Source organism: Chelon labrosus, assembly GCF_963514085.1.
Source record: "Chelon labrosus genome assembly, chromosome: 8".
Classification (NCBI taxonomy): domain Eukaryota; kingdom Metazoa; phylum Chordata; class Actinopteri; order Mugiliformes; family Mugilidae; genus Chelon; species Chelon labrosus.
In genome coordinates, this window is record NC_140358.1 from 8,134,768 (window position 1) to 8,157,847 (window position 23,080).

Here is a 23,080-nt window from a genome sequence, read left to right on the forward strand (position 1 = left end):
GAAGCCTTACAGCTGCTCACTATATTTTTGTGTGTGTAGTTCAGTTGTATGTTGTTGTAAATTTGTGTAAAAATTAGGGCCACGGTCCATCTCCATCTTTATGTAAATGTGGCATCTCTCACACAATGCCTATTAAAATATATGTTTTATTATGAGGAAACCACGCAGGATTAGAAAGCAAGAAGATAAATTGTAAATGCAAACTAATAAGCGTGGTAGATCAGTAGTAATGTGATGATTGTGCATTTACACAGGATTGATGTATATAGTTCCACAGTCAATAACTCAGAATGTTGGGGAAGAGACTAAAAGATATTCTGTTGAACACCAAATGTAAATATGACTTTTCACTGTTTACAAGAAACCTCCTCAGGGCACCCATAAATATTAAACGGTTTTCATTCCCTAACACACTATCAGAAATCTTTTTGTCATATTTTTTTTCCGATGGAAAATATTACATTTTCCAAGTGCCACTGAAGACTGACACATTTTCTCCATTTGACAGGCTGCATCATTTCGCTTTTAAAGCAGACATTTAACACATGTTCTATTTCTGCCTTTCCATCGACCCACACATCCGTCTTCCCAGTCACTGTCAGTTAAACGGGAAAAATTAATAGAGCTATGTTTGTAGAAAATGTTAATATGGAAGACACTCAATCTCTGAGCTGATTAATATTTGCCACATGACAGATAATGTATATTTCAAACAAAAGGCTATAGTGTGTCCTCCATGAAAAAAAAGTGCACGCCAGCTCCGTGATTTCACAGAAAACTGCTTGGACAAGTGGAAAATCGCATCTCTTCTACCAGCGACTCCCTCTCCTCCCCTCAGTCATCCACCATTAGGCTTGCACAGTAGCAAAACCTGTTGGCAGTCTAAGCCATGCTGCTACCTGCTGAAATGTAACTAAGACAAAGCTCCTTTATCTGCCCTGCTAGTCTGCTGTCCTCAGCACACAATTTACTATTCAGTCATTTAACAGCTGCTCTTATCCAGACAGAGACATAATAAGTGCATTCAAATATGGAGGTGGCTGAGACCGCCTCATATTTCCGGCACGTCCTCCCAACTATGTCAGATGTGAAGGACGCAGGGCACTGGTGGTGGAGGTCACGGGAGACCTGTCTGGATGGCAGACTGTAGAGATGACTTACTTTATGACTCCCACTTTGGATTTCTCCCCCTCCCTGTCTCACCTCCTCTCTCTTCCCTTCCCTCACTCTCCTCCTCTGTGGATTTCTCATTTCCTATGTTTTTTCTACCTGCATGCCACATTACATTTTGAAGGTGAATCCCATAAATACTGAAATTACTTTGGAGGATAGATTACTCAGAGGGCTTTTTTTTTTCCTCACCCTGATTACCATTGCATGGAGTCCCTAGCTTCATTTTCCATCGACAATGTCCACCACTGGAAATTCAAGCAGCGATTTCATACATTTGGACAAGGCTGACGGTCTTATTTGCCTTAAAAATACTGGCTTGGAACAAAGGACAAATGAAGGAACTGAGAAATGTGCTGATTTATTTAATCCCTTTGAAATTTATATCATTTTCAGATTTGTTCCCCATCGCTCACGTTTCTAATTCCGCCTCACATTTTATCTAAGAAAACAGGCCTGGAAAATTAATCTCCTGACGACTCTTGACAGGGTCATGTCCAGACCCACAGACATTCCCGGCAGGTGCTCACTGTGCCTGTATGTAATCTGTGTGGAGTGTATGCGTCAGCAAGGACACTTTGTGTGGCTTTATATGAATATGTTAACTGAAGTTATTTTCAGTATTTCATCTCACAGTATGTATTTCAGTTCATGATGCCTATAGCTTTTTTAGAATTCTTCAGGTGGAAATTAAAAAGTACAAACAGATTAGTTCAATAACCATTAATTACAATATACACCAGTCAGCCACAACATTAAAACCACTGACAGAAGAAGTGAAAACATGAAAAACAGCACAAGGTGTTGACCTGGCCTCCAAATTCACTAGATCCCAAACTGTTCAAGTATCTGTGGGATGATCCGCAGAGGCCCCTCCCCTCAACCCATAGGACCCAAAGGCCCCCACTAACATTCTGTTGTCAGACACCACAGGACACCCTCAGAAGGCCCATGTCCATTCACTGATGAGTTAGAACTGTTTTGGAGGCACAAGGGTGCACAGTACACAGTATTAGGAAGGTGGTCATAATGTTATGCCTGATCATTGTATAATCTACGTTAATTCGTTAAACAGTAACACTGCAGATTTTCTTAATGTACTGTGGTCTTTCACCAGCAGAAAGATTTGACAAAGCCATTGTTTACCAAGCTCAGAGGTTGTTTTCTGTCAAGAACATCCGCACTATTTGAACAACAATTATAATGTATTGTTACATAGTTATCATGTTTAGGGTACTGGCCTTTAGTGAAGCAGTTGACAACTCCAAAGGCTGCCTTCGTCTAAAGCTTAGACACATTGTAAACAGGACAATTTCTGACTGGTTGCTAAAAGGATTTGCCGTTGTCTAACATTTATATAGTCTCTGCTGTCACATGTCAACAAGCTCCCACACATAACAAGCATATGTGTGGGTGTGTCAGAAAAAGAAATTTAAGCTACACCCTGATCCGCTCCTCACACTCGATTCATCCTCTTGAGTGACATTGTCCCTGCAAGCAAACAATAACTTTTCTATTATATATTGTAGTTCAGTCAGCCAGCAAGCTGGAGCACAAACTCAGTGGGAAAAAAGTGGAGGTAAAGTAATATACTAAAATAATGTTGCAGTGTCACTTCTCATTTTTTTTCTTAATATCCCTGGTAACTGAAAGTCTAGCAATGCTGGTCGGAGCTCATTGAGCTATCCTCCTTTATAGAGTTGAAAAGAAGAGTAGGGTGCAGCATACTGGAATAAACTAATTAAAAACAATGTTTTGGAAAAAAACAAAAACATTTTAATTACGGATATGGATCAGCAACCCCATAATGCACTGAGAACTTATGGTTATTTATCTTGTGAATGGCATATTTTACTCATTTCCCCTCTGAAGAGTCATCAGCATTTCATTCGTGTGTCATGATACGTTTTCCAAATGAATCCGGTGGAAATTACTAAGTCAAAATATTTGAAAACAGATGGAGGTGAAGCAACGTGATGAACGTTTCTCTCCCTTCCCGCTCGTCATTAGTCAAGGATGAAAGAAACTGTCTAGGTCAGCGTTAAGTCACATGTGCCGTTTGAAGGTTTTTTTTGTTTTTTTTTTACGCCAAGCCCTCCCAACCTACCCACAACACACATGACAACCAACACCCTCCCACACCCCCTGCAAACAGCCTCTCCGCAGGCATGCCAGTACTGAGCGTTGCTTTCACCACACAGAGCAAAGGAGGGCCAAGCGGCAACTAGGGCAGCGGGGGCACAACCTGTCAGGGAACTCTGCTGCCAAGCCTCAAATAACATTTGGAGGTAGCCTTGACTGAAAGTGACTTTCAAAGTTTACCTTAGCGCTGCTAAGACTCATATCCAGATGAACAGTGTACAAAAACTTATGTCGTCTGTGCAAAAAGGACAGGAAAAAAAGAGTGAAATGGAATGAGTCACTTAATATTATTTAATGTAGTGTATTCATTTAGATCAAGAGTCATAAGATGTCGATATTAGGGTGAGCTTAAACAATTTAATGTATATAGTATACAGCCATGTTGGCCGCTTTGTGAGGCTCACCTTTGGTTAAATTATAATGCCTGTATATTCACATGGACATAATGCCTATTCTAACATGTTGCTGTCTAACAGGTATAATGCTGACTGGCAATTTATGCGTGCATATCATTTGTAAATTACGTCATGAAGCTAAATTAAAACTTTCTCAATTAATCTTGATGTGAGACATTTCCCTAAAATTCACTAATGTCAACTAATTAGTGGCGCGAGAAGAAAAAGCCAGGTGGAAGTCTCAGGGATACCTGGGACACAAATGTCTGTACCAGATTTTGTCCCAATCTACCTTTCTGGTGTTGTGATATTTCACCTGATAAGTGAGATCTTTACCTGTCAGTGGTGCAGAAAAAGACAGATTCATTGAGTGGAGACCATGAATGTACAGATTCCATAGCAGATCATCCAGATAATTCAGGCAGATGAAAACCCACCACCATGGCTAAAAACAAAGAAATAATTAATTAAATACATGCTTCAGTGGTCCCTAACATTACTTCCTCTATATACAGTACACTTACATAGTTAATACTCTTTCTTTGCTTTTCCATAGCCTCACCCTGAGAATATGATGAGAGTCTCTGTAATTTCACTTGTAAATGTGCTGGCCAGAAACCCCCCCACCAACTCATCAATCAACCTCAGCTCGTTGGAGGTTTGATTGAATTTCATTATTTCTTTCAGTCTGAGAGGTTCTGGAGGTCGATAAGACTGATATTCGTGTGACAGTGTTATCCAAATGAGTGGTACATGAACAATATGAGAGAGGAACATGAACGCAAATCTTTTATTTCTTCCTCACTGTTTTGCAATCTTCTCAAAATATATACTTTATGAACCTGTGTAAACTTGTCTCGTTCTTAATGTTATTGAAGAACAATACGAGAGGAAAACAATAAATGTGTAACACAAGCAAAATCTGGACAATACAGAAGAGAAAAACCACTCTAGGTACTATGTAATTATGAAATAAAATTGTCCACAATTACATAGTGTTTCAGAGATATTTTTTGAATATCAACCCATCAAATGCTGTGTAAAAAACAAATAATGTTTACATAAACTCATAGCGGAATATATTTCCACCTCATCGTAGGGCTAGCATTAGAATAAACACAGGCAGTGAAAACCTGATTTGCTTTTCATATGGTTCTTTATCACCACTAATATTCTCACCTTGCATTTGAATGAAGGTGGTGGTGAATCACTCAGCGCCCTCCCCTTTTTGTTATTACACTGGCAATACAGACTAGGAATAGGCTTTTATATACGGGATAAAAAAAAAATAAAGAGGGATTAGATCAAGTGGAATGTTACACAAAAAGAAACTGAAATTACCAAACAAAAAATTAAGCCAAAATAGTATTTGAACACTAAATAGAGGCCTCATAAAAGGTCACAGTAGCATTTTGTTTGCCATCCACAGTCAAATAGTCTGGACATGTGCCGCCTTCCAATGGAGACATGTTTAATGTGTTCACAAGAAAAAAAATCCATACACACGGCTCGCCGTTGTGTTGTGCACAACCTCGTAAGTGGGGATTTATTCATGGAGTTCATGAGTTGTGATGTGTTTGCCGAAGCTCTCAGCGGAGCTGGATGGTTAACATATTGTCATTTATTAATATAGAGTTTTAAACTCTGTATGTCTAAAGAAAATGCTGATATTCTTGCAGTGGCGTTCTTGCGACCTGCAGTCGATGTTGCCACTTGAACTCCTAGGTTTTTTTACACACAACTTCCCATGTGAAGTTTATGAGACGTAATGAAGGCAGCGATGGAATCAATCAGTTTCTATAATATCCATGAGCTTGTTCACAGTAGGTCCTTAACAGGCTGACTATTCTTTCCCTATGGCATCACAGAGGCGCTCTGAATTCTACTTTGTTTGACTTACTTCTTTAATTCACTTCAAAATCTATTCTTTCATAGACGAATAAATGTTCATTATTGTAAGAAAACCACCCCAGGCTTTGTGGTACCTATGTTCAAGCTTTACTGTGTCCAGTCCGGCTGGAGTTCTTCCCCTGACTTTCTCCACACAAACAGTCTACCATCACATCCATGTTGAATTTAGAGTTATTAAACAATAATACACAGCACATGACCAGCTGTTTCAGTGAACTCGGTTGTATCTGGCAAGTCTCCACAATCTCTAAAGCAATACACAGAGCAGTTTCTCATCTGTTTAGCCTCATTTTACTCAGTTATGTGGTCCAATCTGCTGGTCTTTCAGGGTCTGCCTTCTTTTTTCTTGCGAGTACTCAGTTTCTCAGTTTTTTTTTTTTTTAACAGTTTTCCATTATACCAAACTGTGGAGGATGGATGACTTTGTGCCAAGAAATGATGCGCAACCTTTTCGCTGAGCACACTTCACTTGCGTCTGAGTTCATTTATAGAGGAGGTATAAACTCACTTAAGTTAAAATAGATTCATATTCAGGTAATTCATCACAACAATGGACATCAATGAAAAGTATTTATGAAATAACCTTATGATAATTTAACTGATGATAGTGTAACTGTAGAAATACACTAATCGGACATAGCATTATGACCACCTGCCTAATATTGTGTATGTCTCCCTTGTGCCTCCAAAACAGTCTCATCAGAGAATGGACCTGGGCCTTCTGAGGGTGTCCTGTTGTGTCTGGTAACAGGATGTTTTTAGTGGGGGCCTTTGGGTCCTATGGGTTGAAGGGAGGGCCCTCTGTGGATCATCCCACAGATACTTGATCATTTTGGGATCTAGTGAATTTGGAGGCCAGGTCAACACCTGTTCTTCATGTTTTTTGAGTGGTTCCCAAACTGTTTTTCTTCTTGGGATGGCTGCTGCTATCAAGGAGTGTCATTGCTATGGGGTGGGGCTGCCTGGTCTGGTGTAGGTGGGTGGTACATGTCTAAGTAACATACACACGGATACCAGGTCCAAAAGTGTCCCAGCGCAACATCGGATTGTCACAAGATGGTCAATTTACTTCTCCTTTTAGTGGTTTTAATGTTGTGGCTGATCAGGAGCCACTGTATAGTTTGCAATTTAGAAGTAATAGGTTTTGCTACAACAAACTTGTGTGATGTCCTCCTTTTTTCATTGGACTTTGTGCGTGATAAGACTGAGGTGCAGAGCAAAATAAAAATATATTAATAGAAGCCTAATCTCCTCTCTCATCTTTAATTTTTCACCATCAGATCAGAGCAATGTAGCACTCATCATCCTGTTAATTAGCTGTCATAATATGGCCAAGAGGAGTTCCAGAAAAGATGCTTCCCTTGACGCAGGACAATAAAGAAAATGGGAAGGGTGGTTTCTAGGATATTTCACCAGTTTTTTCCTTTGTAGTGTCTTTTAAGGCTGCTGTCCTCTTGAGTGCTAGCTGTATCTATCCTAAGTGGAAATGGAAGAGGTGAAAAGGTGAGGCTTCACTGGACACACAATACATCATATATGACAGATGTCTGGTCATGTCCCAGTGCCGACAGTCTCTTCTACGGTTATTATCTGTTCCTGCAGCCAAGCTCAACACAGAAGTGCTTATCTCAGAATAATTTAGGAGCAGATGTAATGTAACTAAAGCTGAATGTGGACTGACATGTAAAAAAATGCCTCGCATTTCTATTTCTGGACGACTTTTACATACCTAGTTTTAGATGTGATACCGCTATTTTTACTATAAAGGGTACACCTAATTTAAGGTACAACCTGTCAGAGTTTTCAGATTAAACATATTTCTGGGCATCTGGGATTATTTAGGGAAGTAACAGTTTCAGTAGATGTGACACACCAGAATCCAGTAGCGACGATTCATACAAATAGTAAGTATTTAGGTTTTTAAATTCATAATTATGTATCTATAATAGAAGTATCATAGACATAAAATGTGTAATTTAAGATGTGTGGACTGTAGCATGTGTGTGTGAATTAATTTTGTCCAAAAACTGAATGTGGTCAGTATTTCTGTGTCACTGTCAAGACCTACTATTAACATATCAGTTTTCTAGCCCTCAGGCATCAGTTTAATTTACTACTCCATTGAGTCATTAAGGACAAAAATGTCCTGATTAATATTTTTCTGCATAAACCTTAAACCACTTCAGCAAAACTACCAAACATTCAATCATTTTAATTCTGCCAGTTTGATTACTTAAAGTCACTGTTGTTATTAATGAAAAAATCTCAAAAAATTAGTTATTTTTCATAAAACTAATGTTGGGAGACTGGGGCATTTTACTCAGATCAGTCTTGGATATGACCAGGATTAGCTAAAATATTGACTTAAATGTATTATTAGTTTTTGTGTAGCATCATATTTATTATTATTTTTTTTATTTTTTTTTTTATTTCAAACTTTGTGTTGAGAGACTTTGTTGTAAAAATGTGTGTCATATGCACCAACACAGCCAAAATGATGGCCAGATGAAGACATTAGACAAAAATGTCTATAATGATGCATGAGGGTTAAATGACCATATTAATTGCATAAGTTGAAAACATGTCAATAAGAGCATTGAAGCCCTCAGCTAATGATTTAGCTAAGATGATTGATTTAGCAAGGTTTGATAAATACGGTGTCACAAACATTATTTGTAGCTAACAAAGAATGTGCATACCAGGCTTGCAAAAAATACATGGGAGACATGCTCCCTGATTTTCAGCTTTTTTTTTTTTTTTTTGTCCTTAACAATAAAGTAGTGAGTTCCTGATGTGCAGGTGTTAGAAATCACATGTCTGACGAGCCTCTTCACTCCGGGGTTCAGCCCATTTTTTTCTGCCTCATTTACACCCTGATTGGAGTTTGGGCAGCGGCAGAGGCCAGACTCTAATTCTCTCTCATAATGAATTAGTGTCATAATTAGTAACAGGGCTAGCATTCTTATTGCACAAAGCAGTGATATGTGTGCCTGTTCTTTCTGTGGCATTTGCATAGTTTGTGAGTGTGTGTGCGCACAACCTGAAGGTGTTTTATGCTTAGAGCTTGCACATAATTTCCTTTTTTATTGGTAACTGTTACTAAGATGTCGAGTACTCTATGTACAAGTTCAACGTCAGCATTTCTTAGCACTGCTGCTGAGCTTCTTTCTTGGACATACACTGCCTGGCCAAAAAAAAGTCGACACCTGGATTTAACTAAGCAAATAGGTACGAGCCTCCTATTGGATAATTACTGCATGGGTGATTATCTTTTAGCTGGCAACAAGTTATTTTACCCCAACTGATGCAATGAGTAGCTTCTCATTTCTTTAACAACCATGCCTAAAGACACAACCCGTGGTTGTGGAAAAGATGTTAGTCTGTTTGAGAAGGGTCAAATCAAATCGAAGAAAAACAACTCAGGGCTATGTTAAATAGTGAAAGTAAGAGCATTTCCACATGTACAATGTGATGGGAAGTCAAGGGATTGGGACTGCATAGCTGTGTAGCCTTAAGAAAATCACTAATCAGTGAGGCTAACTGGAAAAAGAGGCTTTAATTTGCTAGGGAGCATAAGATTGGACTCTGGAGCAATGGAAGAAGGTCATGTGGTCTGATGAGTCCAGATTTACCCTGTTTCAGAGTGATGGGGGCATCAGGGTAAGAAGAGAGGCAGATGAAGTGATGCACCCATCATGTCTAGTGCCTACTGTACAAGCCTGTGGGGGCAGTGCTATGATCTGGGGTTGCTGCAGTTGGTCAGGTCTAGGTTCAGCAACATTATGTGTCCAAAGAATGAGGTCAGCTGACTACCTGGATATACTGAATGACCAGGTTATTCCATCAATGGATTTTTCTTCCCTGATGGCACGGGCATATTCCAAAATGACAATGTCAGGATTCATGGGGCTCAAATTGTGAAAGAGTGGTTCAGGGAGCACGAGACATCATTTTCACACATGGATTGGCCACCACAGAGTCCAGACCTTAACCTCACTGAGAATCTTTGCGATGTGCTGGAGAAGGTGTTGTACAGTGGTCAGACTCTCTCATCATCAATACAAGATCTTGGAGAAAATGAATGCAACACTGGATGGAAATAGATCTTGTGACATTGCAGAAGCTTATCAAAACAATGCCACAGCGAATGTGTGCTGTAATCAAAGCTAAAGGTGGTCCAACAAAATATTAGAGTGTGCAACCTTTTTTTTTTTTTGGTGGCAACTTTTTTTTTTTGGCCAGGCAGCGTCGAAAGAACATAGTACATCCATATATACCAACTTGTCCCTGTCATTACCTCAAGTCATTTTGGTGCAATGCTTGGAGTTTGTCTTTATTCATGATATTCATGAATGTCATTATGTATATTCAGCCTCCTTCAACCCTCAATTAACACTAGTTGTTTTTTTTCAACCTCTTGGTTAGCTACTTAAACCCGATGCAATATGTAAATATTTTTTGTACCTTGACATATTTACTCTTGTATAGTTTTTCTTGTCTTTCCTTATTCAATTTTTTTGTATTTTGCACTGCTGTTCCCTGCCGCTGCAACACCTTAATTTCCCCACAGGGATAAATAAAGTCCTATCTTATCTCTTATCTTATCTGATGGGGCATTTTGATATTCACCATTCTGAAGTTCTCTTTTCAGAGTGTTTGGCTTTACCCCTATACACCTAGGTATACACTCTCACTATCCAAGAATCACCAAGTCTGTTAAATATTACAGCAGCCTGAAAAACAGATATTTCACAGGGCTGATATTGTAGCTATTGCCCAATTGTTGATGATGAAAATGTTGCAGAGAGAGAAGGCGTGTTGTCTAACAGGCCACCTCTTGCTCACAGTGAATTTCCTTCAAAGTGAAACTGGTTTTTAGCCAGGAGCTTCCACACCTCAAAGTACCACTTTTGAGGTTTTTTTCACTCATTATTGTCTCAGCTAATAAAAAGTTCTTTTGTTAGAGCAATCATTAATTTGGCAAAAGTCAAATAGTTAACCAAGCTTCTCACTGACGAAACTGTTTTCTCTGTGTTCCTAATTAGGTTTGAGCTGTAAAACAAACACTGTAAATGATGTTTGTGGGAGATTTGTGACTGTGTGGAGAACATAATCTTTGTTATGCTCCTAAATTTGTTCTGATATTATGCTCCAAATTTGGCTCAATTATTAAATATTACTATTAGTACTATGGGCGTATCAGAACTAAACAGTGCAGGGGATTGTCCTAACAACCTGAGTTAAATACTGCGGCATTACGTTGAGACTCAAAAGTCATGATCTCTGAATGTCTAATATATAACTCAAAGAGCATGAACTGAGTTCAGGGTTATTAGGCTTCACTTTTTATCTGATTAAATTCTGCAGGGTCTATATACGTTGCTTGATATTTCTGCTATCCTGAATTACAATATGAAGAGCAAATATCAACAGATGTAGCTTAATATTAGAGAATGAAATAAAGTAAATAACGTATATTAAAACCCAGCAGCAAGTCTGTTGTTGTGTCTGTCAGACCCACCCTCCGATGAATTACAGTATGTATGGTGACTCGGCCTGCAATCGGCAAAAGCAGTGTTTTGCTAATTGCTAGACAGTATCGTCTTTAATTGTGATGCACACAGAGGTCATTATCGCATTGGCTCCCTGAATCCAAATCCTTTTGAATCCCTTAAAGCTGTTTAGCTTTTAAAGACAGTCCAAAAAAAACAAAAACTGACATCATATTGAAGAAATGACCAGCTTTAAAAAATAAATAAATAAATAAATAAATAAATAAACTGGAGTTAGGTATATTGCTAATTAAATTAGCTATTAATTTAGACACCGCAACTGATTTATTGCATTGTCAAAAAAAAGAGAGAGAGAGAAAATTTGAAATTTGTTAAGACTGGGAGCTTACAGAATCTGGGAATTCTACCAACACAGAACCAAATCTGTGTTGGAGCTGCATTTTCAACATTCAAACACTAATTTACTGAAAGGGGTTTATGCAGAGGATTTAGTATATCTACTGAGGATGGATTGGCATGATTGTGACATATGATTTGCTGTTTTATAGAGGTAAAATACCTCTAAATGCTTTATGACGAGAAAAGTGAATATATCAACATTTAATTTAGTTTTGTGTGACATAAAACGACAAAAGGAAGTCGTGATATAACAACAAGTCTAAGATAACTGTGAGGTTGTGTTTGAAATTGCAGTTTGTGGTGCTGGTGAGTTGTACTGTGGAACACTGACAGCCTTTTCTGTTATTTTATTGACCCCCTTTATATCAACCAGAGCGAGCCAAATAACAGAAACCCGAAACACTGTATAATCCAATGCAGTTCTATAGCGACGGCAGCACAAACTTCCGCCTCATTTTGCTGAATCAGTGCCTCTCATATGAAAGTTATAATGTTAAGTTTTTGCAGAAACCTTTTCTGAGAGATACTGTAAGTACAACTGTAAGTGTATAATATGTAATGTCTCATGAAACTGCAGAAAAAAAGTGAATATGAAAAAATAATTAGTGACATTCACATCACTTCTTTTAGCTTTTCATTTAGATAACACCATGTCAGCCTGTGTTGACGTACTGGCCCATGACACACAGCAGGATCTGCTGGTATTTGTATACTGTGCAATTATTCTTCACTAGCTTATGGGCAGACAGACGATTGAGTCACATTCTTGTTATGTTCATATAAATATATATTCATCCTAACTCGGGGAAGAAATATTGTATTTAAATATGGGAAATACATGTCTAAATGGAAATGTTATTGGATGATTGATATAACCCTGCTGGAATATTCAGTCATATACTTGGGTTAATGAAAATGGACAGGGTAGAAATAGTGTAAGAGGTAGTTGCGACAGCTTAATCCTTGAATGTTTCTGATACCAAGACTGGCGTCAAGCAAGGACATCAACACCGTATCCTAAAACCACAGTACCAGTAAATTTCACTATTCATTAGAGTATTTAGTCAGTAGAATCCATCTGTGCTAGCCATAGCCATTGTATTTTACTGCATAAAAATACATTTGACACAGAAATGAATTCCCAATTTGGAGTGATGATTAGTAATTAAACGCACCGCACCCTTTTCATACAATTGTATGAGTACCGCTGCAAGAAAATGCAAGAGAATATATAATAACAGCACAGCAATACAGTCTTTATGAGGTTTATTATTTTCAGGTTTTGTTCTGGTTACATCAGAGAGGATTCCCTCAAATTTGATGGTATTATACCAAATTCTCAAACTATTTAAAATAAAAATGGGGGGTCATAATGCACGTACAGTATAGGATGTTACACTATACTCAAAGGAGTAATTTGTGGAAATGTAGGAAGGCCGCGCTAATGTCTGTAATGGCGGGATATAGCTCGAGTCAAGCAATAATCCATATAATGGTGTCAGGCTGCTCAGATGAACAGTATGTGATCGTTACTGGCCAGACTTCATCTGAGATATTCTATCTTTAATTGGCTTCCCCCCTACTCACACCACAGAACACTCTAAGTGCATATCTACAGCGATCTAATTATCATAATCACTGTATCTTAGAACAAATTCTCTTTTGTTATCACTTAATAATTTTAGGAAATGAGTGCCAACAGGGACATCAGCAGCAATAAGTAAAAGTAACTCAAATCATGCCTTGCATTTGGAGTATGCAGTATGTCCGGTATGGCAAAATGGAATTTTATTTTATTTTCCATCTTCCTCCATATATGGTATGTTCCAGAATGGAACTAATAATATGGAGCAGTGCATCATATGTTTTATTGTGACCTCCTTCCTTCAGTGCTGCTAAGTCATAGTCAGTGAATATGTTGTTCAATCCACTCTCTCATCTTTAACTCCTGCATGGTTTCTGACAATGCTGATGTGCAGTTTAACAAAAGGCCAGCCAAACATAGACTCAGCCGAAGAGAACGAAAAGAATGAAGAGAATAACCCGCAGTTCAAAATAAAATTCCACAAAAGATTGCAACTAAAGTTTGGCTTCCAGATACAAGTTCAACACCAGTGATCTTGCCACACCTGTGAGCAGAAGAGCAGCGCTCTGGATTAACTGGCCAAGCTTTTACTGAACTCTGAACCTCACCTCCAGTGGAGACGTTTGGTTTGAGACCAAAATAAAAAGACTGTAGCTACAAATGGAGGATATGATGGTCCTCCACAGGGTGGCTGGCCTCCAGTCTGCATAATAAAGCGAGGACTTTAACGAATCAGGAGGGACCCTGTCTTGAACTGTTTCTCCCCCACAGAAACAGGAGCCAGAATGAGAAGTGGTTCAAGCGCCTGGTACCTGGTAAGCCCCAGGATGCCTCCCTTTGGAAGTGCTCCAGGCACAGCTAACTTGGGCTTTCCACAGTAAGACCTGGAGGAATCTGTAGTCTGAAAGGATACCTGGCTGTGGTGCTCACAGTGTTGCCACTGTCACTGTGACATGAATGAAGAGTTCAAAACTGAATGGATGGATGTCAAGATATTAGACACAAGATGGTGAAACATGTTTTACAATAATGCGGGTAAACCACAGCTCACGTGAACTTGAAAACGGTTTACTGATGTTTGACTTTATAGAAGCTGATTAACTGGTTAAGTAAATCAACACTCAATGTATAACTTAATATCATTACATTTAGATATTTGTTACATTTTAGGAAAAAATGCAGGCTCAGGACAAAAATAGAATTCCCATTACCTTCTACATAATACTCTGAAAACTAAAACAATCTGTTTGCAAACACTGAAATCTTAATGTCTATACTAAGCTGTTTGATGTAGTGTACCTAAACAAATATAACGGAAAACAATACAATAATAATCTAATAAAGCATCAAGAGTATAGTTTTAATTGTGGTAACTGTAGATATACTAGATATGCACTTAGAGTGTTCTGCAATATGAATAGGAAGGCAATTAAAGACTATAGATTTTATAAAGATGGATGTAGCCACGGTGACATCACCCACCCTTGTTTATTGACTAGGCTTTGAAGCCTTGAGGTACTTGGATATCACCATATTAATATTGTTATCTACTTATTTATTTTTCAGTGGGAAGGAAAGGGAGGAGCTGGGGAGGAGTGAGGGGAGGATATGGGCTAGAACCTGATGACGGCATGTCAATTACTCCAGACCTGAGATGTCAATCAAGCCAGGGACACAGTCAGCATACCTCTGTATGAGGCCTAATATTGGCATAATTATTGAATTATTTTCACACAAAAAAGCACCTTTAACAGATGAGGTGAATTCAGGTAATGACATTATATTGTACACCGATCAGGCAAAACATTATGACCTTCCTAATATTGTGTAGGTCTCCCTTGTGCCTCCAAAACAGTTGTGACTCATCAGAGAATGGACATGGGTCTTCTGAGGGTGTCCTGTGGTGTCTGGTAACAGAATGTTGTTAGTGGGGGCCTTTGGGTCCTATGGGTTGAAGGGAAGGGGCCTTTGTGGATCATCCCACAGATTCTTGATCAGTTTGGAACCAGTTTGGAATCTCCTTTAATTTGGAGGCCAGGTCAACACCTTGTGCTGTTCTTCATGTTTTTTGTAGTTGTTCCTAAAGCGTTTTTGTGTGTGTATCTGTGTCAGGCTGCATCCTGCTGGGGATGGCTGCTGCCATCAAGGAGTGTCATTGATATGGGGTGAGGGTTCCTGGTCTGGTTTGGGGGGGGGGGGGCATGTCTAAATAACATCCCAGTTTCCCAGCAGAACATTGCAGTGTCGCAAGATGGTCAATGTTATTTACTTCACCTGTCAGTTTTTCAATGTTATGGCTGATTGGTGTATATATGTTACGCATTCACTTTTGGTGAGAGATGTTTGCATTGGCTTCAGGCCATCTTATTTTATTGAGTCCATGGTCAAGAGTCATCATACAAATCTTCAAAACGGCCAAAGCAAATCTAATGTGCCTCCTGTCCAGAGGTCTGTCTTTTGATGGCTGAGCTGTTATCCCTTGATTTTTGAATTTGCCACTACTCACCGTTTATCATCTAGATAACAACAAGATCACTGCTAGGACTACTGTCATAGCTGTTTTGCTATTACGTGAGATAATGGGTTCACAGGAAGGAAACTTTGCCAAGGCCAGCACCAGATCCACTGTGAATAATATCATACAAAGATGTAGATGATGAAACCAGCTGTGGTAACAGATGTTCATGTGGAATCCTATTTCTCATGCAGGGTGGTACAGTACTGGGATACCAGGGGGAATCTGTTTGTATGTGAAGATAATTGCTGTATCCTCCTTGCCTACTCTGCAAAATGTGTTGTCTTTAATGCGTTAATCAGTCCAATTGGCTTAATCATTTATTAATTACTTATTAGTAATAAAATAATCGTGTCTAATTACGATAAGATTTAAACAGTCCGTGAACTCTTATTTGTTTCCACAGTAAACGTGCCATTATATGGTGTTATATTGTACATTTATAAAAGATTTACTGTGTTACATTTTATAATTTGGTCATTCTCTTTGTGACTTGTGGCAGTTTTAAACTTGTGCTAATGAAAACCCTCTGAGAATAATCTGGGAAGAAAGAAAAGTTTAAAATGTCAAGAAGTAAACATCTCTTTTGCAAGTTCAGAAAATGTGGCATTTTGAAAGTATTAATTTCTCAGCAGCAACTCAGCAGACAGCGCTGACTTCTAAATTCAATCAGAATTTAATGCTAATTTGGAATTTACTGTGTTTAATCACACAGTTTTTATAAAGACTCTCTACAGTACAATTTCTTTATATCTGTTGATACTAAAATTAGACTAAAATGAGCCGTATGTAATTAAATGCACTTAATTATCATACAACTAATCTGTATTTCAAATGGTGTTGATATGTGGATCAGAGGAAATCAAAATAGCTCCATCTGGGCTAAGAGGGTTAGTCCTATTCTTTACATCTGGCAGACAATAACATGCATCCAGGCAGGAATCTACAAACACAAGCTGGCTGAACAGAGGCTATTCCCAAGGTGTGTTGTTTACTTGAGGTTGAGCAGCAGCAGCTGAGCTTTGTTCATAAAATTACTCAAAATAACCAATTATCCATCTTTGGCAGTGTATAGAACCATTCCCAAACCCCAGAGGGTGCCTGTAGTCCTGACACTGACAGAAACAACTCGTGTCAGACGGTCTAAATATAGCTTCTTTTTTTTTTTTTTTTTTTATCCTTCCTTTTTCTTCCTACTTTCAGCGTTCTGGTTTGTTCTATGTGTCATTGCGTCTGTCCGCTTCAGCATCTGTCATTTCCTTTTTGACTTCTTTCAAATCAAAAGTGAACAAGTAATCTACAAGTACTGACTCTAATAGATGGAAGACTTGGAGCATAAACGCTGAAGCAATAATTCAGTGCGTAACACAACAATGAAATCATTTGGATTTTGTTTTTCAGGTGGGATTCATCTATGAAAAAACAACAACAACAACACTGTGCTTGAATGAACGGGTGTGATTACTACCAGTGCTCTGTTGAATCTTTTTAATTTTACATGAGACTAACTGAGACAGTAATTCATCATGTACGGTTGAAGGATGGCTGGGCCCCTAGCGTGGGGGGTGGATCAAACATTGATCAAGATACACATGTGCAGGTGTACGCCTGCTTCTGAGAGAGTGTGTGAGAAAGAAAGAGAGGGCATCTGTTTACAAATGTGCTGGCCATCTGTAACTCCCAGCGGAAAGCCTTCATTTAAATGAGAAGAGACGGCGTAACAAAAGTAGACTTTCGAGGTGTGCTGTAACATACTGTACGTTAAATAGAAAAAAAAAATAAGTACAAATTGAAGGCACTACTTTGCATGTGTAATTTCCGAAATAATGGACATGCTCCACTGTATCAGAATATGATCAACCCCGGACAAAATCCTTAATAAATATTTTAATTAATAATAGGAAAGTGTGACTAAATGTTCTATCAGCGTGTACACAGAGGTAATGTATTAGCATATCTCCGAGCGCTCAATTTTATCATTTAGTGAATTTTAATGACTTAGACAATGGTTTTCTAAAGCCTTTGGTCCCGAGGTTTGCATGTGATTATATTCTTCGCAGCCCCCGTTCATTTCATCTAATAATTTAATAGAGATGGGGTGCGAGACAGTTGTGCGTAGGGCTGAAACAATTGGTCAATTAATCGATAATCCTGTTGATGAAAAGAGAGTATTGCCAAGTGTTTTGCTTTTCTCTCCTTAATAAAAAGGACGTTACCTTCAGCTCTGAGGAACGGTGAAGGAAATTGATACAGTGACTGATGTGATGCTTGAACAAACGTTCAACAAATAACTTATTATGAAGTTATTGGGTTGAGTCCAGTGTAAAATCTCCAAAGAAATGATAATTTTCTTCCTGATGAAGATATATCTTCAATATTTATAAAATATATAATGTGGAGATTTTTTTTTTATGATTGTGATTCAAGCAAGAAAGAAAACAGCCTTGAAGGATCCTTGCAATGGTAGAAATGAAACATGTTTGTTAAATCCGGGAATCCATGTGAGAATTTCATGAAATCACAAACTTCACTTTTAGTGCTCCCGGTTGATTTGCACACCGGCATCATATTTTTCAGTCTACATATCAAGCAAATGTGATGGATGGCCCTGGAGAGGGAGGTAGGGGAATTAAGCAAAAATAGAGACATACAGCATGTTGAAATTAAGATGAAAATTGGGATGAAAAGCAAAAACGGGCTGCATGGATTGGACATGGTGGTGATAGAATTCCACTGGGCAACCCTCTAATTAGTTCTGCTAGCCTGAGGCGGTGCATTGCCACCGGCCTTGCAGCATACAGAGTTCCTGCAAGGCTTCTAATAGAATGATTGACCGCTCTGGAAAAGAAACTGATGATAGCTATCATAAGCATAGTACTTTCCTTTAATTACCCTGGGGTTTACAGTCTATGATAAATATCCACATGCATAAAGATCGATAACTGGCATTCATAGATGGAGATATTAACTATCAGACCTCCTTGAGGCCTTTTGAAAGAGTCATCATTGCTAGCACACAGGATCCATGTACTTTTGAAAATGAGAAAACTTCAATCTTTCTTTTTTTTTTTTCCCTTTTTTTCACCTGTGTGTATCGGCGCGTGCAGCATCTCTCTTCCTTTATTGTTACCGTGGAATGTCACGCCATGGACTCCTACTTTAATGTTGGAGGATTCATAATGTCACAGAGACATACTGTTTCATGAGCTTGTGAGCGATCATTTTATTCCACTATGGGAAAGAAAAACAGGAGTGTGACTACAACTTAATTCCTTTGTGCTGCTCCTTAATTGGCCAGCAAGGGAAATCAAGGGAAATGGTGTCACAGTGAATGTGCGCTATCGCAATGAGCGAACGGTAAAGGGAACTTGTCAGGGGCCAGCGTTGGCAACATGTTTAAAAAGCTACTGTTTTTTTTCTTTTGAATTTTCCAGGAAAGACTGTGCAGTGTAATAAATGGCTGCATAAAAGAAAAAGGTGAAAGAGCATCACACGTTACTGCGCCTAACGTCTAATTATCACAAGCTAAGCATTAAGGATAATGATATAATGAACATAATGGTATGATGGGTAGCGCGAATTTCCTTCCTGTCAATGGTTTCTCTCCCTTCGAGAGAAGGGTCGAGAACTAGAGTATCAGAGCAGAAGTAAAGTGGGACAATCATTTGATCATAAACACAATCAGGAAGGCCAGCCTTAGTGTCAGTTATCGTCAGTGTGAATTTCACAAACGTGTGGTAAACGTCAAAGTGAGTTGCATTAATTATCCAAATGATGCGAGTTCACCCGCAGTCACTCCAGACTGTTCCTCTCATATGATACGGCCTCATTAATTCCGATTAGATTCACACCTCTCCGAGTTGTTTTCACACATTTTCTATTTCTTTTTTATCTGACAGGTCGCAGGAACGGACTAAGAAACTCCAAGGGACTGCATGTGGAATGGTGCAGGCGTCGAACATGGTTCTTTTTAATATATTCCTAGAGGTGTTGATTGTTGTTACAGTGTATGGCCTTACAGAAATAGTGGAACGGGAGCAAGTCATTTTTTTTTTCTTTCCTTTTTCAAACAGTTTATGTTAGCATGTATTTTCCTTGACATGCAGCAGCTTTATCTACAACAGCTCGAATTCCAGTTGCATACTGTGAATAAAAACGCCATTAAGACTAAAATGTCCATATGTATCAATACAACTACTACTAAACTACCAATTAAAAAATAATTATTTGATGATTTTTGCTTTTAAGCAATTCTTCATTTTAACATTTGAATACGTTAAGTCATGCACCACAGACAGAGACTACAGCTAAGTTCATAAAAAAAAAAAAATCATAAAACGGCCAAATGTAGCCAGCCACACTGCAAGCCCTTGTTGATGTTATTAGTGACATCATCTGTTTAAAAGTCAGTTAGCATCATTAGGGTGTACGTAGGGCATCAGATATTGTTGCCTTCCACTGAAAATTAATTGTAGCTTGTTGCTCTATAGCTGCTTGTGTGAATGCGGCATTACACTCCACTGACGTTTTTAAGTCCACATCCCATTGGCACACCACATTACACAACACCTACATTGAGCTTGAAGATGTATAGCCTTCTCTTCCCTCATTCATGGTAACTGCGGTTGTAGTGATGGCAAAGTTGGATGTGTGGAGGCTTGGACACGCTGTTCAGAGTGTTGGTAATTCCTGTGGACACTACAGTGGATGGAATTTCTGCAGAAAACACTAATCAGCTCTGGCCACACTCCCTAACTTTACTCTCATTAAAGTTGGCAAGTGACATTTAACTACTACACCAGGGACTTCACAATGCAAATAAATGGCAACTCCAGTGTTAGAATTATAATGGCCTTCATATTCTACTTTTAATGACCCAATCTCATTTTCAAAGTCACCTCCTCAAGAATAGGTAGCGTCCCTGCTCCTACAAGCCGCCTTCTTATTGGCTAATAGGGAGCAAATGATGTCAACTTCGCTGCGGAAGAATTCTCAGCGGTGAGGAGGGAGAGAGGCTAAAAGCTCAATCACTTACTTTAACTCCTTTTCTTCTTCCACTTCCAAACGGGCTTAATGCAGAGCCATTTGGATATTTTCATGCCACATTTCATACAGGGGTCTCTCTAATCCCCAGGCCCACCTAATGAAGAGGTAATGAAAAGTTAATCCACATTGCTCAACTCCACCTAGCCTTTAGCTAATGCTGCTTTTAACTCCAGCACTCATTAACTTTTAAAACATGAGCCATTAACAACAGGTTGGTAGACTACCCATCGGCTGGCCTCCCGAGCACTCAGCTATGCAACCACTCACTGTGTCTGAACTTTAAAGCACAATTAGGTAAGAGGGAGAAATTCTTGGTACACACTGACCTCCTAATTAGGATACAGTTTGGATTTTCTGGGGCTCAGCTGTCACTGTATCGATTCTTCCACTCAGGATTGTCGGTCCTCTTGGAGAGGTCAACTTGGGCACGAAACCCAGGTGTTGATAAGACATCTTTTTTTTTTTTTGTATTATTTGTTGAACCCGTACATAAGTTTAACATAGTGGTCTCTTTTTCTCTTTAGACAGAAATTCCACTACGTACAGTTTCAAATATTTTCAAACGTTTGGGTTTATTTCAATTTTTCACAGCAGCCAAACATATTGATTTGTTGTATGCGTTCCATTTTCATTAAGGAAAGTATGAATAATTAAAGAGGCTGATTAAAAATGAATCACAACCAACACACATCACAGGTTTTCAGGGGAGGTCTGGGTATATGAATTAGACACCCCCCACCTCTCCTAAGAGTTCAGTGTTGCCTCTAATAAGGACTGCCACCGTTGTCTCCCTGCCTACACATGACAACACTGGGCCATAAAACATGTCTAACTGAACCAACGATAAATAGTGATTTGATTACAAACAGTTAATGCAAGGGCAAACAAGTGCGTAAATTGTGCATTCCTGGAGCTTTCTTGACACCTCTCAACTGATTACCAATTCATCATTTTTGTGCTGTGGTGACAGATAGTTCTACAGCACTGTTGCTCTGGAGAATGAGAATGAGGTTAATGAATGTGGATCAGGCTAATTCCTCTGTCCTTGCCAGACCGCAGGCCTATAAAATACCCATATATACAGACCTGCGTGGATGAGATGGTGTGTAGCAAAATGGAAATGTTCATAGTCCTCTTGGGACGTCGAGCCGGAATAAAAGCACACGCTCCTGTCTTCTTCCGCAGTAACTGAGATAATGTCTTTCATATGTCAAAAGAGTTGAAAGGTGTCAGTTGCACACACCGTGAAATAGTGCATGGTTTCACCTTTACATGCAAGGGAAGTTGCATAACCTCCAGATAGCCATTATACTTATATATCTGTAGTTTTAGGCAAGTAAGAACAGAAATGTTACAGGATGCCTGCTTTACACTCCTAGTTAAATAGGGGCATGGTTTTATGTCAAAAAATGTTATGTGATAAAACATATGCATGGGGTGATCAGAACAGCTTAAAGTGGAGTCCAGAGGCTGTTGTACCTATGGTGAAATTTGAATCAAACTGTTAACACTTTTATGTGGTTGTTTAAGATCCTGTTTTGATTGGGCATTGGCTCAGTCAGGCCTCTGGAATTGAACACTCTCACTTTGGCTCCTTTTACATGGATAACACGTCTTCTATCCATCTAAAACAATTCTGATTCTAACTTGATCCAGTTAGAAACATGCTTTTAAATGCCATAAAACATAAATAAAAATAGAGCCTTTTTGGCATACACAACGTTTTTTCACCAACTTTACTGACAACCTCGATTTCACTGATTAGAAGCATATGACCAAAACAGGCCAAGACAGAGCATGCCACATTTTTGATACATGATACTTAGATTCCTGCTTGTTCATTGTTTCAAACTCTTGTTTTGCTAAGATGTTTACCACAAGTGGGGCAAACCTGCACAGAGGCTGATATGGCTAAGCATTTGCATGATATATAATATATCAGAAATAACATTATGGCCACCTGCTGAGTATTTGGGTAGGAACCCAAAACAGCCCTGGGGGTTTAGGCCTCCGTGGATTATACTTGTTTGTCCAGCACATTCCAGAGATGCTTTAGTTTTAGTGTTCGTCAAATCATCACTGAGCTATTTCTCCTTTGTGACAAAGTGTATTACCCTACTGAAAGTTGGCCAATGCAATCAGGAAATACCGTTTCCATGAAAAACGTACTTGGACTGCAACAGTGCTTTGGTAGGCGGTAAGTGGACCGGTGTCATCATGAGCACCTTGACAGGTCTGCGTCTACACCCCACGAAAGCCGCAGTTTTAAAGATGCTCCGTGATCATCTAGCCATCACAATTTGAATTTGAACCCATATCCTTCCTCTTGGCCACTTTTCCTGCTTCTAGCCACATAAACTTTGAGGGCAAAACATTCACATGTTGCCTAATATAGCCCACCCAC

The 23,080-nt window shown here is 39.0% G+C and overlaps 1 protein-coding gene across 1 annotated transcript in view; it reads left to right on the top strand.

Annotated features, from left to right (window-relative positions):
- diaph2 (diaphanous-related formin 2) overlaps window positions 1-19,746 on the top strand; it is a 421,882-nt gene extending 402,136 nt beyond the window's left edge. Inside the window, exon 28 of the mRNA XM_084549618.1 lies at window positions 19,530-19,746. Within this exon, the coding sequence (XP_084405744.1) occupies window positions 19,530-19,615 (86 nt within the window). The 3' untranslated portion in view covers window positions 19,616-19,746. The remainder of the gene's footprint in view (window positions 1-19,529) is intronic.
- Window positions 19,747-23,080: the final 3,334 nt, after the last annotated feature.